Source organism: Lolium perenne, chromosome 6 (genome assembly GCF_019359855.2).
Source record: "Lolium perenne isolate Kyuss_39 chromosome 6, Kyuss_2.0, whole genome shotgun sequence".
Lineage (NCBI taxonomy): Eukaryota > Viridiplantae > Streptophyta > Magnoliopsida > Poales > Poaceae > Lolium > Lolium perenne.
The window spans coordinates 88346412-88362965 of NC_067249.2; the positions used below are offsets into that span (position 1 = coordinate 88346412).

The window sequence follows — 16554 nt, forward strand, 5'->3', positions numbered from 1 at the left end:
GCCGGCATGGCCATGTCTAGCCTTGCCCTCTCTCTCCCTAGGTTTCTATTTGGCATTGAAATGGCTTAAGGGGACCAGGGGACAATGTAGATTAGATTTGGAGTAGATTAGGTTGTGTAGAATCACTATTTGCAATAGTGTGTAATAGTGCCCGATTTTGGAATTTGCAAAATTGTCCAAATTTGATTTAATTCAAATGGTGAATCTATTTGAAAAATGTGTCATGAGATAAGTTGTATTTGACCAGAGATGAATAGAGGTGGTGGTCGAATTGTAGAATTCAAGAATTTGCAAAATTTGGCTAAGTGGAGATTGTTCCATATGTTAAAAAGTTGAGACTTTGGATGAGCATAGCTCATGATCAAAAAAGATTTTGGCATGGTGATCTTTACAAAAGTTGTTCACCTTGATGTTGACTTTGAAATGGTGCAAAGAGTTAGCAAGATTTGGTTTGAGAAAATTGAATGGCAATGGCTCAAAGTAGTGATCAGGCTATAAATTTCAGTTTTGACCATTATTCTATGTGAGCTAGTTTTGCATTTGGCAATTATTTGAATTGTGCTTCTTTGATTCCAAAAGTTGTAATAAGTGTTTAATAACATTATTCAACTAAGGGTGAAGACCAAATAGGTCTACGGTCAAAATTTATAAAAATGCCATAGGGCATATGTTAGGGTTTTAGGGTTTTTCATTTATTTGATTTCTTTCTCTTTTTGGTTTTATTTGGTTGGTGATCTTCATAGGATCACATTAGGGTTTTAGAGCATATCAAATAAAAGTAATAACAATCATCATGGCATATCAATCAAATGCACAAGTCGTATGCATGGTACTATATGCAATTTAAAAAGTTTTTGTTTGTTTGAAATTTTGCTCTCTGGAATTCTCTAACTTTCTTTTTATTGAAATTTGGGATGTTACAGTCTTCGAGTTAATTAATATACTCATGCATGATACTAGTACATCTAAGTTACCATGCACTATGAGATACTAGTAACATATACTAGTGTCAATGTTACTTCCCACTATGAAATGTTTCAGAGTAGTTCCACATCTGTTAATGTAGGTAATTATAGGATTTTACTTACCCATTTATTCACAAATTAGGCTTGCCTCGCACTGAGTACTAGGCATGGAACATTGTTCCTAGGATTCAATCTTTATTATATTTTATACTACGTACTCCCTCCAATCCAAGTGTCGTCAGAGGGAGTACAATATCTTTGTGTTTCGTGATTTGTTGCTATCGTGACTTAATTACGTATATACATCATGGCTTACATCCTTATCGGCTGATCAGCTCCCACGTCCCATCAAGAAATCAAATATGTACAAGATACATATAATCTCATCCTTCATATTGTTATTATCATATTAAGATCACACTGAATTTCTGGAATTCTCACGCTGAGGTCCTGCTTCTACTATATCATTTAGTGTTTAGTTCCTCCTAGCACTAATTCATTTTTTTTCAGATTAAGATCACACTAAAAAGTAGGAGTTCACAATGGCCAACCCCTACCGGGTCACGAGACATGAAAGGACATAATTCGAATTAACTGGCCGAATATGATCTTTACCTGTGAAACCAACCACACACTACCACTTGTTTATATAGAATATATTTGTATATATGCAAGAATTGAAATTTGCTTGTGACATGTGAGCGACATGTAAGGATAGATAAGTTTTTGGCATCTAGGCAGAGATGAGTTGCCTTTTGTCAACAAGAGAAGAAAGCCCGTGGAACTTGTCCTACTTTGTCACACCTCTAGCGGCTTAACTTTGACGATTCTGCATGCATCTCATGCAACCTAAAGAACACTATAAATAGGCAGCTCGTGGCCGCCACAAGTAAGCAAGCTGAGCTAGCTAGCTATCCTACAGTAAAGAACACACGTACGTATCTATACAGATTGTGAGCTTAGCATAGCTGCCATGGGTTCCAGCTGCAGGGCATGGCATTGCTTGCTCGCTCTCTTCCTCCTCTCCTCCGCCGCGTATGGGCAGCTCTCGTCGTCCTTCTACGCCAGGAGCTGCCCGACGCTGCAGCTCATCGTGCGTGCGACAATGCTCAAGGCAGTCCTCACAGAGCGCCGCATGGGCGCCTCCCTCCTAAGGCTCCACTTCCATGACTGCTTCGTTCAAGTATAATTAGCTAAACCCTTAAACGAAACATAAACATGTACTTATATCGATCGACTCATTTATTTACCATCATACTATATCTATGTGTACATAGGGCTGCGACGGATCGATTCTTCTGGATGACATTGGCAGCTTCGTCGGCGAGAAGACAGCCTTTCCAAACGTCAATTCCGTGCGTGGCTACGAGGTGATCGACGAGATCAAGAAGAACGTGGAGCTGGTCTGCCCTGGCGTTGTCTCCTGCGCTGACATCGCCGCCCTAGCAGCAAGGGACGGCACGTTTCTGGTACGTATTTACAATGGACACACTAGTGGAAAACGGGGCAATAGGCCCGGTCCATTTGGGCCTTTAGACCCGGTTCCCGAACCGGGACCAACTAGGCGGGACTAAAGGGGGTACCCTTTAGTCCCGGTTCAAAGATAAACCGGGCCTAAAGGCCTCAACACGTGGTGCGACCAGGGAGCTCGCGCTGGAAGGGCTTTGGTCCCGGTTCGTGGTACGAACCGGGCCTATGTTTCTCTGCCGCGGCAGAGAATTGCTATTTCTCTGCCGCGGCACAGATTTGGGCTGTACCAGCGTTTCTCTGCCGCGGCAGAGAAACAGTCTGTTTCCCTTGCCGCGGCAGAGTTTCAGCAATGCATATATATATCATTCAAGAAACCACAAAAAATCGTCATGAATATATATAGACATCGTCAACAGTACACGACATAGTCAACACAGTACACGTAATGCATGCATATTTACAATACAACTTTTCCTGAACGAATATCCTCCGCCGTCACGATCTTCCGATAGTGCTCTCCACCTGGGGTAAGGACCTCGGTAATAAAGAATCCCGCGATTTCCTCTTGAATTGCTTTTATTTGATCCGCTGTTATGAGAGTGTCCCGCAGGCGTGTCATCTATATTTAAAAAAGGAGATCAATATATGAATGGAAATCAATACAATAGATGGTACTAATTAAGATTAATTGTGAAAATTTGTTATCGTACACGAGTGTGGTGTATTTGGGCATCCCCACCCTTGGGACAGGACATGTCACGCATGAAGGTGCAGACGTAGTATCCACATAAGTTATTCCCTTTTTCCTGCCTCATACACTTTACGAAAAAATAGTTCGATCAAACTAATAATCAAGCATCGTATTGAAAGTAAATATCATATATAAAGTTTCACGGACATAGCTATATATATAGTACTACTTACAGGGTAATCTCTAAATGTAAGCTCCGGTTTCCATTCACCCGGAACAGTATTGATGAACCGTTTCCAAGCCCTGCCCGGCAAAAAATAATGAGTAAATGAGTAATTGATTAGTTGATGATATCTTCGAATTAGAGCAGATGAAGATGCCAATACGAAATTGATTGAAACTACCTCTGGAGGATGGCAGCCATGTCCGCCCATTCCGCATATTCTTTACGTTTCGAGTCCATGACGTTTACGACTCCAAGGTGAAGATCAATGATTAGGAGAATAAAATGGAAACTGCACAAGCATAGCTCAATGATTACGAGAATAAAGTGGAAGGTGCACAAGCATAATGTATGTTATATATAACACTCACTTGAAGTTGTAGGGAAAGAATATATCCTCTTTGTCTGCTTGCTTCTCTAAAAACATTACGATGTTGTCCTCTGTGTCCTTGGCGAAGTCTCGAACCGTAACTTCATGAACTGTGTTTGGGTCTATGAACCCCAGCGGTAGGAGCTTGCCTCTTTTGTATTCCAGCTTCTTCATTCTGCATAATTAAATGTATAGCGTACACAAAGAATATAATGAGGATAATTGTTAGTGCAAATGAATGAGCTACAAACTTAATTACACAAATAAATCACTTACAGGCAGTAGCAACTGATGACAGCTTTGTCGAGGGCGTCTTGATTGAATAACTGAAACAGTTCTTCTAACTCAATGTTTATCTCGTCTTCCCCCCGGAAGTAATGCTCATCTCTAAGATACACCGTGATGTAGCTTTCACATCTTCGACAGGCTTTCAGGTACCAGTCATGCAACCTTCGCATCTGAGTCCCTAGACGCGCGAGCTCGCCAGGTTTGACGAGATCAGATCCGTATCTATACTTGTTTACCACTTGAGCCGTTGGATAGTAATCTTCGTACTCAACTGATGCTCCCTGAGCTCTAGCCGCCCGTTCGATCATCGATGCCGTCTCTGGATCATGATATGGCTCCACGATGAAGTGGGGTGCGGCACTGAATGTCTCTTGTCCAAGCTGGGCGACTTTTTTTGCTTCTTTCATCGCTCTAGAGGACTGTCCAAGAGAGCGGTCATAATCAGCTCTCAGCTCAGGTCTCTTCATTCTCGTCTCGGCAAAGTGCTTCACTGTCTGCGGTGGAATAAACATCTTCTTCGGCGCAGTTGCAAGAAACGCCTTTTGCTCTTCAGTCTGCTCATGTGGCAACAACTCTGGAGTCTGTTCCCTCATTGGAGTTGATGATCTCTTCGGAGCTGTAGGAGGTGCCGCGGACCGCTTCCTCTTTTGCTTAGGTGGAAGCGGCGGAGTCTCCTGACGAGGAGGAGGAGGCGGCGGAGTATTTTCACGCGGAGGAGACTGGTCATGGATAGGGGAATCATCATCGCGCGAGAGGAGAATCATCACGCGGAGGAGACTGCACGGGTGGCGGAGGAGGCGGAGGTGGCACTGCTTGTTGGCTTCTCACACAGGAAACACAATGTTCTCCTTCCGCCATTGCACGGTGGTTCTACGGGCTTCTCCCGAGTTCTTTGATTTCCCCATCTTCACCGGGGTGCTCAAGCACCAACCCCTCATACTCTCTCAACACTTCATCCACCATCACAACAGCAAAGTCGTCTTGGACCGGACGGCAATGGTAAGACCTTGTAGGTAAGAGGATGCCGACCGCCGCCTTGAAGGATAGGTTGAAAACTTTAACATGCAGCTCACAAGGACGGCTCTCAGTGAGATCATCCACGGGGGGGTAGCGAGGAGGCTCGACCACCTGGTCATCATCATCATCATTATCCACCTGCTGAGAGGAAGCCACGCTGCTTTTCCGGTGTGGTTGAGATTGCAGCGGGGCGATGGCATTGAGCAGTGCAGGATCTACAGCCTGCCCCCGAGCCATCTGAGATGTAAGTACTTGGGTTACCATGGTTAATTGGGCTTGCATGGTGCTCATACCCTCCTCTAAGTTAGCCAGGCGGTCTGTTTCCCTTGCCTTCCTCCTCTCATGGCTTTTATCAGGAAATCTCTTCCTTTCCGCAGGAAAGCCATACTTCCACGGAACGGAGCCTGCTGTGCCTCGTGTTCGTCCGCCGTGTTCTTTGTTCCCAAGGGCGCGTGTCAGCTCATCGTTCTCTCTTTCGGGCTGGAACAACCCCGCCTCCACGTCCCTATGTGCCTTTTCCAGGGCATCAATGGGAACCTTCAGATGAGCTTTCTTATAGATGCACTTCCCTGTTTCTGGATCCAACGTTCCCCCAATCCCGTAGAACCACTCCTTGCACCGTTCGATCCAACCGTGTGTCCCTAATCTGATCCCTTTACTGGTCAGTTCCGCCTCAGCTGCCTCCCACTTAGGACGGTTAGCCCTGTATCCACCTGGACCCAGAATTTGGTGATATAGCTTCAACGCAGCATTTGCCTTATTTATTTCCGACCTTCTCAAAAATTCTTCTGACTCCGTGCTGTACTTCACGAATTCGTCCCAGTGATTTTTTACCTTCTCACTGTCCGGAGTCTTCTTTAACTTGATAAGGCGGCGCAATCTTTTCTTGTGGCTCTTGAATAGCTCGGCCATCTTCTTCTTGCCAAACTCGCGGAGGGCCTGCTCCATCTTGGCCTTCTCAGCGTCACCCCCCTCTTCGGGTACTATGTTGAAATGTGACATGAGCTTGTTCATAATGCTGTTTTTGGCTACATCATCGATATAAAGACCTTGAGCTTCTTCCTCTGCAGACAGCACTAGTCCCTTCGGCTTGTGCCATTCTCGAACGGTGATCGGGACGTGGTCCCTAACAAGCACTCCGCATTGAGCTATAAATGACTTTGCACCTTTCTCTGGAGCAATCGGTTTACCATCCTTCTCGATGTGGGTGATGTCGTGCCTAACACCGTCATCCAACTTTTTGGCCGGGCCTCGCTTCCTCGACTTTACCGAAGAAGTGCTCGATCCGGAGGGCTAAAAAAGAAATAGTTCATAGTCAGTACAATTTCATTAGTTAATGCATCTAGTCGATCAACAGCGGCTTAATTAATTTATATACCTCGGTGATAACTACAGTTCGGGAGCCATTATGATGATCTTGTTCCTCACCGGCGCCACTAGGATCTTCTTCCTCAATATCCTCCGCTCCCTCACCGGAGTCATTCAAATAAGTTGCGGTGACATCGTCACCGCCATCATCTGGAATAACGTCGTCGTCGCGATCATCCAGAGTACCGTTTGCTATGAGTTCCTCCATGAAATTTTCTTGAATTTCATCTCTCTCCATGCTTTCTACAACGACCTGCAAGCTATACATAGGAACCATCATATGATCAAATTAAGGATAATGCAGAAAACTTAAAATGGAGTTACATATGTGTAGTTCTTAACTAAGGATCGATAATATAGTGCTGAAAGCGAATCTGCGATTACATGCATACATAGATCGGGTTCATGTTTATTTAACCCTAATACATATCAATCACTACTACAACCACTCAACCGCGCAGACCGGGTCCTAGAGGGCGCCGACCGGGTCCTGAGCCGCGCTGGGTGTGCCCCCAAAGCCACGGAACAACAACGGGAGCATAGCTAACATGAGATCCCCGCATAACGCTCCATCCGGTCCTATACATGTTGTCTAACGCGTACATGTAACGGCGAACGTGCTGGTCCTCCGCTTCAATGCGCTGAGCTACCTCCTCCGGCGGGGCCGGCTCCCTCTGAAACGACCGTGGCCCATAAGACCTCCACCAAAGAATATCCGGGTCGACAACGGGACCCGGATTCCGCACCAAGGTGCGCGACCCGGAAGCTAAGACCTCCCAGTGCCACCCCGGCGGAGCCCAGTCCCGGACCTCCCCCATCTGCTCCATCTCCTCGGTGAGAGTCAGACCACGGCCCGCCGGCAAGCCATTGTCGCGGCATCGTAGCTACGAAAACAAATCGTATATATATGTACCAACGTTAACATAAATTAAAAAATAACTTTACTACTTTTATGTTAGTGGGCGTCGGCACTATTTAGTCGGCGCCGGCACTACTCTATTTAGTCAGCGCCGGCACTACCGTTTGAGGGGCGCCGGCACTACCGTTGAGGGGCGCCGGCACTACCGTTTGAGGGCGTCGGCACTACCGTTTGAGGGGTGCCGGCACTACCGTTTGAGGGGCGCCGGCACTACCGTTTGAGGGGCGCCGGCACTACCGTTTGAGGATCGAGCGCCGGCACTACCGTTTGAGAGCGCCGGCACTACCATTTGAGAGCGCCGGCACTACCCGTTTGAGGGGCGCCGACTATACTAATTAACTATACTCTATATACTAACAATATATACTAACAACTATACTAATTAACAACTATACTAACAAATCATATATAAATTTCACTATTTTCTATATAACATTTTTTTCGAATTAACTATACTAACAATATACTAACAACTATATACTAACAACTATACTAATTAATTAACAACTATACTAACAAATTTGATACATCTAATATATATCTAATATGTCAAATTTGATAAGAAACAAAAAAAAAAAAAAAAAAGGGGGTGTGGCCGGGGGGCCGGGCTCACCTTTGCCGGCTGGCGGAGAGGAGGCGGGCGGCTGTCGAGGAGGAGGCGGCCGAGGAGGAGGCGCGGTGGCGGGGGCGTAGGCGCGGTGGCGGCCGGCGGAGAGGAGGCGGGCGGCGCGGCGTGGAGGCGACGGCGGCGGCGCACGGCCGAACGGCGGCTCGAAGCGCGTGCGCGCGCGCGGCGAACGGAGCGGCGGCGCGCGCGGGTGGTCGAGCGGCGCGGCGCACGCGCGTGGAGGGCGGCGGTGCACGGCGGCGGCGAACGGCAGCGGCGCGGCACGGCGGCAGCCTGGCGGCGTCGTTTGCCTTCGTCTCCGCGGGATTGATCTCCGCGGAGACGAAGGGGCGATAGTTATAGTGCCCCCCCCCTTTGGACCCGGTGCGTTTTACAAACCGGGCCCAAAGACCCCCCTTTGGACCCGGTTTGTAAAACAAACCGGGACTAAAGGTCTTTTTTTGCTGCGTTTTCGCTGCGCGCGCAAAAAAGGCCTTTAGTCCCGGTTTGTAATACAAACCGGGTCCAAAGGCCAATTTTTTTAAAAAATTTCATTCCCGCCTTATTTCAAATGAAAAAAAAGCCACCGCACCGCCACCGCCGTGTACTGGCCACCGTCGGCACCGCCGTGTACTGCCCACCACCGCCACCGCCACCGCCTGGCCACCACCGTCACCGCCATGTACGGGCCACCGCCGTGTACTGCCCACCACCGCCACCGCCACACGTGTCCCTTCCCCATGCCACGTGTCGCCGCCGCTTCCACGTGCCTCGCCCCGCCGCCACCGCCATGTACGGGCCACCGCCGTGTACTGCCCACCACCGCCACCGCCGTGTACTGGCCGCCATCGGCACCGCCGTGTACTGCCCACCACCGCCACCGCCACCGCCTGGCCACCACCGTCACCGCCGTGTAGTGGCCACTGTCGCCACCGCCTGCCCACCACCGCCACCGCCGTGTACTGGCCACCGTCGGCACCGCCGTGTACTGCCCACCACCGCCACCGCCACCGCCTGGCCACCACCGTCACCGCCATGTACGGGCCACCGCCGTGTACTGCCCACCACCGCCACCGCCACCGCCACACGTGTCCCTTCCCCGTGCCACGTGTCGCCGCCGCTTCCACGTGCCTCGCCCCGCCGCCACCGCCGTGCGACGTGTAGATCCCGCTTCCACGTGCCACGCCCCGCCGCTTCCCCGCGCCACCTGTCGCCGCCGCTTCCACGTGCCACGCCCCGCCGCTTCCCCGCGCCACCTGTCGCCAAACTTGCCGCGTCGCTGTGCTATAAAGCGCCGCGTGCGCGCGGAACCACACGTCGCCGTCGCCTCCGTTCATTCGTCGCCGGGATGCCGCCGCGCCGTCGCGGCTCATCCGGTTTCCGTGGCGTCCGAGCGCGGCCGAACGGTAGGTTCTACGCCGAGATGCGTGCCGGTGGCTTCCGGCTCACCCTCGGCACGTACAACACCCCGGAGCTGGCGGCGCGTGCTTACGACGCGGCCGCATGGCGATTTCGGCGGCCACGGTGCGACATGAACTTCCCAGACGTCGAATCGCTAGAGGAGGCGGAGTTCCTCGCGCCGACGCCGTGCCTCGTCGACGACGAGGACCGTCGCCGCCACCGCCAGGTGCAGTGCCGGATCGCAATCACCGAGCACGACGAGGAGTTGATGCGCCAGTGGAGGGCGCAGTTCCCCAACGACGTCGACAACACCGCCGCGTTCTTCGCTGACCTCCGGGCACAACGCAGGTCCAACAGGCGCCATCGTCGGGCCGTCGCCGTGTTCGAGCTCGATAACCCGAATACAACTTGGGCCGACAACGACCCTCGGTGGGACGACATTTGGACCGAGACAACCTCCGACGACGAGTAGATCGACTAGACTAGTTGTTTATCTATTTTATTGTATTTTCAATAAAGTCGTTGTGGCAGACGCTGATGATGAGAAAAGTTTCCCGCCAGATTACATGTGGAATTAAAGTACAGAACTCAACTGAAAATTAATTAAGATACATGGCCAGATAGTACTCGTGCCTAGCCCTATAGTACTCGTGCCTAGCTCAACTGAAAATTAATTAAGATACATGGCCAGATTCGACTGTTCGAGTCATTCAGTCATACTCGTGCCTAGCCCTATAGTACTCGCCATCGTAGTCGTCGTAGTCGCCGTCATCATCGTCGCTGGCATCGGGGTCGCGGTAGTCAAACCTCGGCGGGAGAGCACGCGTGGGCTGGGACTGAGGGTAGCGCAGGCGGGGGCCACGGTGGGCCATGACGCCCTGGAGAGTTCGGTCGCGCCACCACAGCCGACGGCCGGCCTCGTTGAAGTTCGAAGGAGGCGGGCCGCCCTCCTCGTGCCTGGCGAGCGCCCTCTCACGCCGATTGATGAAGAAGCTCTCCCAAGTCGGGCTGTAGTCGGGATGCCACTGGGATTCCTCCGCTGCTGCGGCGTGAGCTCGAAGTAGTAGTGGTTCGTGATGGCCATCTCGCGCGCCACACCTAGAGGGACAGGAGGGACCGGTACCCCTCCGGCAGCTCAGCAACCAGCCGGTAGGGACGCGGTAGCCCGGCGGGCAGGGGTAGTTCGACGCGCAAGCGCCTCCGCCTCCCGGAGGGTTAGAGATACGATGGAAGCCATGTGACCTGGTGATGAGGTTTGCGAGATATGAGTCTAGATGTGATATGTAAATGGAGGCCAAGCCAACATATATATAGTGAAAAAATGGCGGGAGGACGGAGGCGGGAAGCGGTGGAAAGCGCGGGAAGAAAAATAGGCGGGAACGCGGTGGCGCCAAAAACTGTCGGTGGGATAAGGACGTGTGGGTAACCTTTAGTCCCGGCTGGTGGGTACAACCGGGACTAAAGATCCTTTTTTGTGTCATCTAACAAAGCTGTCGGTGGGATAAGGACGTGTGGGTAACCTTTAGTCCCGGCTGGTGGGTACAACCGGGACTAAAGATGTCGGCGAGATAAGAACGCATGGGTGGACGCACCGCTCGATGAGATAAAGCATGTAGCGCACGACGCCCTGTCGAAGGAACAAGACAAAGTAGAAGAGGTGCCGTGCCTATAAAAGGAGCATCGATACGCCTTGCCAAGCCCACTGAACGACTACATCTCATCTAACGGTGTTGGGGAAAGGGTTGGGAAATCTCCCGTGGCGCATCTCCACTTTTAATATCTTACATACAGTTACATGATTACACAAAAATAAATGGGAAATTGATTGCCATGTTGAGATACTCATTTGTGCCATGAACATTCTTCAATTAACTTGATGATGGAGCATCTTCATCATTTAATTAATCTTCTTCGGCCGTAACCATGGAGCATCTTCATCATTTAACTTGATGCTTGGATCAATGTTCACTACACGAAGGGTGGAATTTCATCAAACTGATTATAATCTTCTGACATGTCTGTCTTGTCCTCCACTCCCACGATGTTTCTTTTTCCAGAAAGAACTATGTGGCGCTTTGGCTCATCGTTTGATGTATTTGTTTCCTTATGTTTCCTTTTTCTTGGTTTGGTAGACATATCCTTCACATAGAAAACCTGGGCCACATCCTTGGCTAGGACGAATGGTTCGTCTCTATACCCAAGATTGTTGAGATCCTTGTTGTCATTCCATACAACTTGTCTACGAACCCCGCCTCTGTTTTGTTGACCCATTTGCACCTAAACAAAGGGACCTTAAAAGAAGGTCCATACTCAAGTTCCCATATATCCTCTATGTAACCATAATATGTGTCATTTGGGCCTTCATTCATTATTGCATCAAAGCGGACACCACTGTTTTGGTTGGTGCTCTTTTTATCTTGGGCGATCGTGTAAAATGTATTCCCATTTATCTCGTACCCTTGGAAAGTCACTACAGTCGAAGATGGTGTCTGGGCCAGCAAGTACAACTGATCTTCAATATGTTTGTTATTCAGGAGATGTTTTTGCAACCAACCGCCGAAAGTCGACATGTGTTCACGTCTAATCCAATCGTTCGACTGCCCCGGGTTCTGGTAGCGTAGAAAGTTCTTGTGGTCACCGATATACGAAGCCACCAAGGTGGAACTTTGTAGGACTGTGTAGTGTGCTTGAGTCAAAGAAATCCCGTCCCTACATATCATTGATTTCCTTCCTAGCGTGCCTTTTCCACTTAGTCTCCCTTCATGCCGCGATTCAGGAACACCAATCGGCTTAAGGTCAGGAATAAAGTCAACACAGAATTCAATGACCTCCTCTGTTCCATAGCCCTTGGAGATGCTTCCTTCTGGCCTAGCACAGTTATGAACATATTTCTTCAAGACTCCCATGAACCTCTCGAAGGGGAACATATTGTGTAGAAACACAGGACCGAGAATGGAAATCTCATCGACCAGGTGAACGAGGAGATGTGTCATAATATTGAAGAAGGATGGTGGGAACACCAGCTCAAAACTAACGAGACATTGGACCACATCATTCTGCAACCTCGGTAGAATTTCTGGAATGCACATAGCTTCACAATGGGCAGTCGAACATTTTCCGGTAGAAGCCCCCTCAATGCAATCGGAAGCAACTGTGTCATTATCACGTGACAGTCATGAGACTTCAAGTTCTGGAATGTTTTCTTCTCCATATTTATTATTCCCTTTATATTGGAGGAGAAGCCAGACGGGACCTTGATACTGCTAAGACATTCAAAAAATATTTCCTTCTCTGCTTTTGTAAGAGCGTAGCTGGATAAATGACGTCCTTTAACTCTCTCATGCAGCTTTTTGGGGTCTTTCCAACGTTGCTGGTCCTCCCGTGCTTCTGGTGTATCTTTTGTCTTCCCGTACACACCCAGAAAGCCTAGCAGGTTCACGCAAAGATTCTTCGTCACGTGCATCACATCGATTGAAGAGCGGACCTCTAAGACTTCCCAATAGGGTAGATCCCAAAATATAGATTTCTTCTTCCACATGGGCGCGTGTCCGGCATCGTCATTCGGAACAGACCGTCCGCCAGGACCCTTTCCAAATATTACATCTAGATCCTTGACCATACCAAATATATCAACACCATCACGATGGGGAGGCTTCCTCCGGTGATCAGCCTCACCGTTGTAATGCTTGCCTTTCTTTCTTACGGGATGGGTAAGCCTAAGAAATCGACGATGCCCCAGGTACACGACCTTCTGACCTTTTTCCAAATAATCACCTTCGAGCTCATGTAAACAGTGTGTGCATGCATTGTATCCCTTGTTTGACTGTCCTGAAATGTTACCAAGAGCAGGCCAGTCATTGATGGTTACGAAAAGCATCGCTCTTAGGTCAAATTCCTCCTGCTTGTGCTCATCCCACACACGTACACCTGCTAGGGACCACAGCTGTAGAAGTTCTTCGACTAATGGCTTCAGGTACACATCAATGTCGTTCCCGGGTTGCTTCGGGCCTTGTATGAGCACTGGCATCATAATGAACTTCCGCTTCATGCACAACCAAGGAGGAAGGTTATATATACAAAGAGTCACAGGCCAGGTGCTATGGCTGCGGCTCTGCTCTCCAAAAGGATTCATGCCATCTGTCGAGACCAAACCGTAAGTTCCTTGCATCTGTGCAAAGTTTGGGAACTCTCTATCGATTTTCTCCATTGGGAGCCATCACAGGGTGCCTCAACATCACGTCTTTCTTACGGTCTTCTTTGTGCCATCGCAACAACCTAGCATGCTCTTTATTTCTGAACAAGCGTTTCAGCCGTGGTATTATAGGAGCATACCACATAACCTTGGCAGGAACCCTCTTCCTGGGGCGCTCGCCCTCAACATCACCAGGGTCATCTCGTCTGATCTTATACCGCAATGCAGTAAACACCGGACATGCATCCAAATTCTCGTACTCATCGCGGTAGAGGATGCAGTCATTAATGCATGCATGTATCTTTTGCACATCTAATCCTAGAGGGCAGACAATCTTCTTCGCTTCGTAAGTAATGGCGGGGACTTCGTTAACCCTAGGAAGCTACCTCTTAATTATTGTCAGCAACTTTCCAAATCTGAGTCGGTGACACCGTTCTCGCCTTCCATTGCAACAATTCCGGTGTCTTGCCTAGCTTTTTATGGCCATCTTCGCAAGTTGGGTATAACAATTTGTTGTGATCTTCTATCATCTTGTCGAAGGCCAACCTTTCCTTTTCAGTTTCACATTCTCTCCTTGCATCAGCAATGGCCCTGCCAAGATCATCATCAGCAGGCTCATCTGGTGCCTCTTGATCTTCTACTTCATTGTCTTCATTGCCTTCTGCAGTATCATCGTATTCAGGGAAATTGGGATAACCGTCATCATCCTCTTCCTCTTCGTCATTGTCTTCCATCATAACCCCTCTTTCTCCGTGCTTGGTCCAACAATAATGCTTGGGCATGAAACCGGATCGCAGAAGGTGGCTGTGAATGAGACTCGAGCGAGCGTAATTTACGGTATTCTTGCAGTCCACACATGGACAATACATGAAGCCACCATGTTTGTTTGCCTCCGCCACGGCCATAAAATTATCCAGGCCCGCAGTGAACTCGTCAAACCGTCGGTCAATGTACATCCATTGCCGATTCATCTGCATGATATAATTAAGCTGATCAAAACCATTACAGAACATCACGATGTATATATACACATGCATTTTATCAATTGCAGATGAAAAGGATAAAGTTGTTAACCTCGATGAAGAAGAAAAAAGCAAGTTAAGTGTGGCTTGATTTGTGTAAACTCAAGTGGCAAATCCTCTTAAGCATTTCATCAAACACCTCTTGTGCATGTGAAAAAGAGAGGAGAGCAATACACCCTCTTGTGAAGATAGTGAAAAAATGGCTAAGTGTGGCTCACACTTGGGCAGGGGCAAGGTTATATAGCCAGAGGGGGGCCTTTGGACCCGGTTTGTCATACAAACCGGGACTAAAGGGTTCCCTAGGCTGACACGGCCTGCCGCGCCCTGCCGGTGGACCCTTTGGTCCCGGTTTTATGACAAACCGGGTCCAAAGGCCGCTACAGGACAGACGCCAGCGGGTGGGGTCGTCCTGGGCAGAAACGAACCGGGTCCAATGGGGGCATTGGACCCGGTTTGGTTCAGCAGTGGGTCATTTGCTTGGGTCCAAAGGCCTCTTCTCCACTAGTGACAGTGTACGTGTGCACGCATACAGCCAAAAGTACACATATATATGCTGCACGTAGTGTATATGTGCAGGTAAAAGGGGTGCTCTCCTATCTTTTGAGTAGAAAGCGGCACATACCAGGGGTAGCGACTGTATTAAAAACACAGGACTCTGCTAAGTGGTAACACGATGTATAGAGTCTGGCATCTGCCCGGTGCTGGAAGGTCGGAAGGAGAAGTGTGATAAGCTTTGAATGGAAGCCCCGGCAAACGGCGGCAGTAACTCTAACTGTCCTATTCTGACAACACACATCGCTCGTTGCAGCTCGGCGGGCCCAGCTGGGCGGTGCCGCTCGGCCGGCGCGACTCGACGACGGCAAGCCTGAAGGAAGCGAACGCCGACCTCCCCCCTCCGTCCTTGAACCTGGACCAGCTCATCCAGGCGTTCGGGAAGAAGCAGCTGAGCCCGCGCGACCTGACGGCGCTCTCCGGCGCGCACACCATCGGCTTCTCGCAATGCGTGAACTTCCGCGACCACATCTACAACGGCACTAACATCGACCCGGCCTTCGCCACGCTACGCAAGCGGAACTGCCCCGCCGTGGCACCCACCGGCGACAGCAACCTGGCACCGTTCGACGTGCAGACGCAGCTCGTCTTCGACAACGCCTACTACTGCAACCTGGTGGCCAAGCGCGGCCTGCTGCACTCGGACCAGGAGCTCTTCAATGGCGCCTCGCAGGACGCCCTGGTGCAGCTGTACGTTGCCAATCCGTCCCTCTTCGCCTCCGACTTCGTGGCGGCCATGATTAAGATGGGGAACATCGGCCCGCTGACCGGTACCGCCGGCCAGATCAGGCGCAACTGCAGGGTCGTCAACAGTTGATCGATCATTATAGGATCCGTATATATAAGCGTGTAACTGTATGATCGTATAAGTACGTAAGTGGTGATGGAGATGTGGGGATTTGGTTGGCTACAAAGGTGACCAACAAGCTTGCATCCATGCAAGAATAAGAGCCGTTAGGTTCAGATAATGCCTGGGCTGGGGTTTAGAAGTATCCCCTCCAGGATTTATAGATACGGAGTACTTTTTCTTTATGTAAGTTGCCAACATACAAATGGAAACCAATCATGGTTTTTTATGCAGCTCTGGAATGCGTATTTGCAACAATACCGCGGGAAAACAAAACTCTGAATTGCGTTTCCCTAGCCACTAAAAATCTACTACTCTTACTTTCTTAGTGATTTAGTTGGTGCATCAAACTTAAAATTTACCTCTACATGTATTTTTTCGATAATAGACGCTTTATTACTCGAAAAACAAACATTATACCCGGCCTCTGCATAACTAGGTGCTTTAAAATTTACCCCTACATGCGCATGGAATAAAATACAATGTTTGTGATAATGGATCATCAATATCAGTTGGACACCATGTGAGCCACACAAAGAAAAAAAAAGCTGACCGGCGTCGTCATTCCGTTTGGATAGGATCATAGGAATGCCCAAGAAGCCATCGGAGTGGTCAAACGGGG

The 16554-nt window shown here is 49.4% G+C and overlaps 1 protein-coding gene across 1 annotated transcript; it reads left to right on the forward strand.

Moving 5' to 3' along the window:
- The first annotated feature begins 1845 nt into the window (after positions 1–1845).
- On the forward strand, positions 1846–16165 carry LOC127320986 (peroxidase 70-like). The gene is made up of 3 exons (XM_051350046.2): positions 1846–2148; positions 2243–2434; positions 15342–16165. Exons 1-3 carry the CDS (start codon positions 1939–1941, stop codon positions 15900–15902), a joined length of 963 nt encoding a protein of 320 aa, XP_051206006.1. The 5' UTR covers positions 1846–1938; the 3' UTR covers positions 15903–16165.
- The last annotated feature ends 389 nt before the right edge of the window (positions 16166–16554 follow it).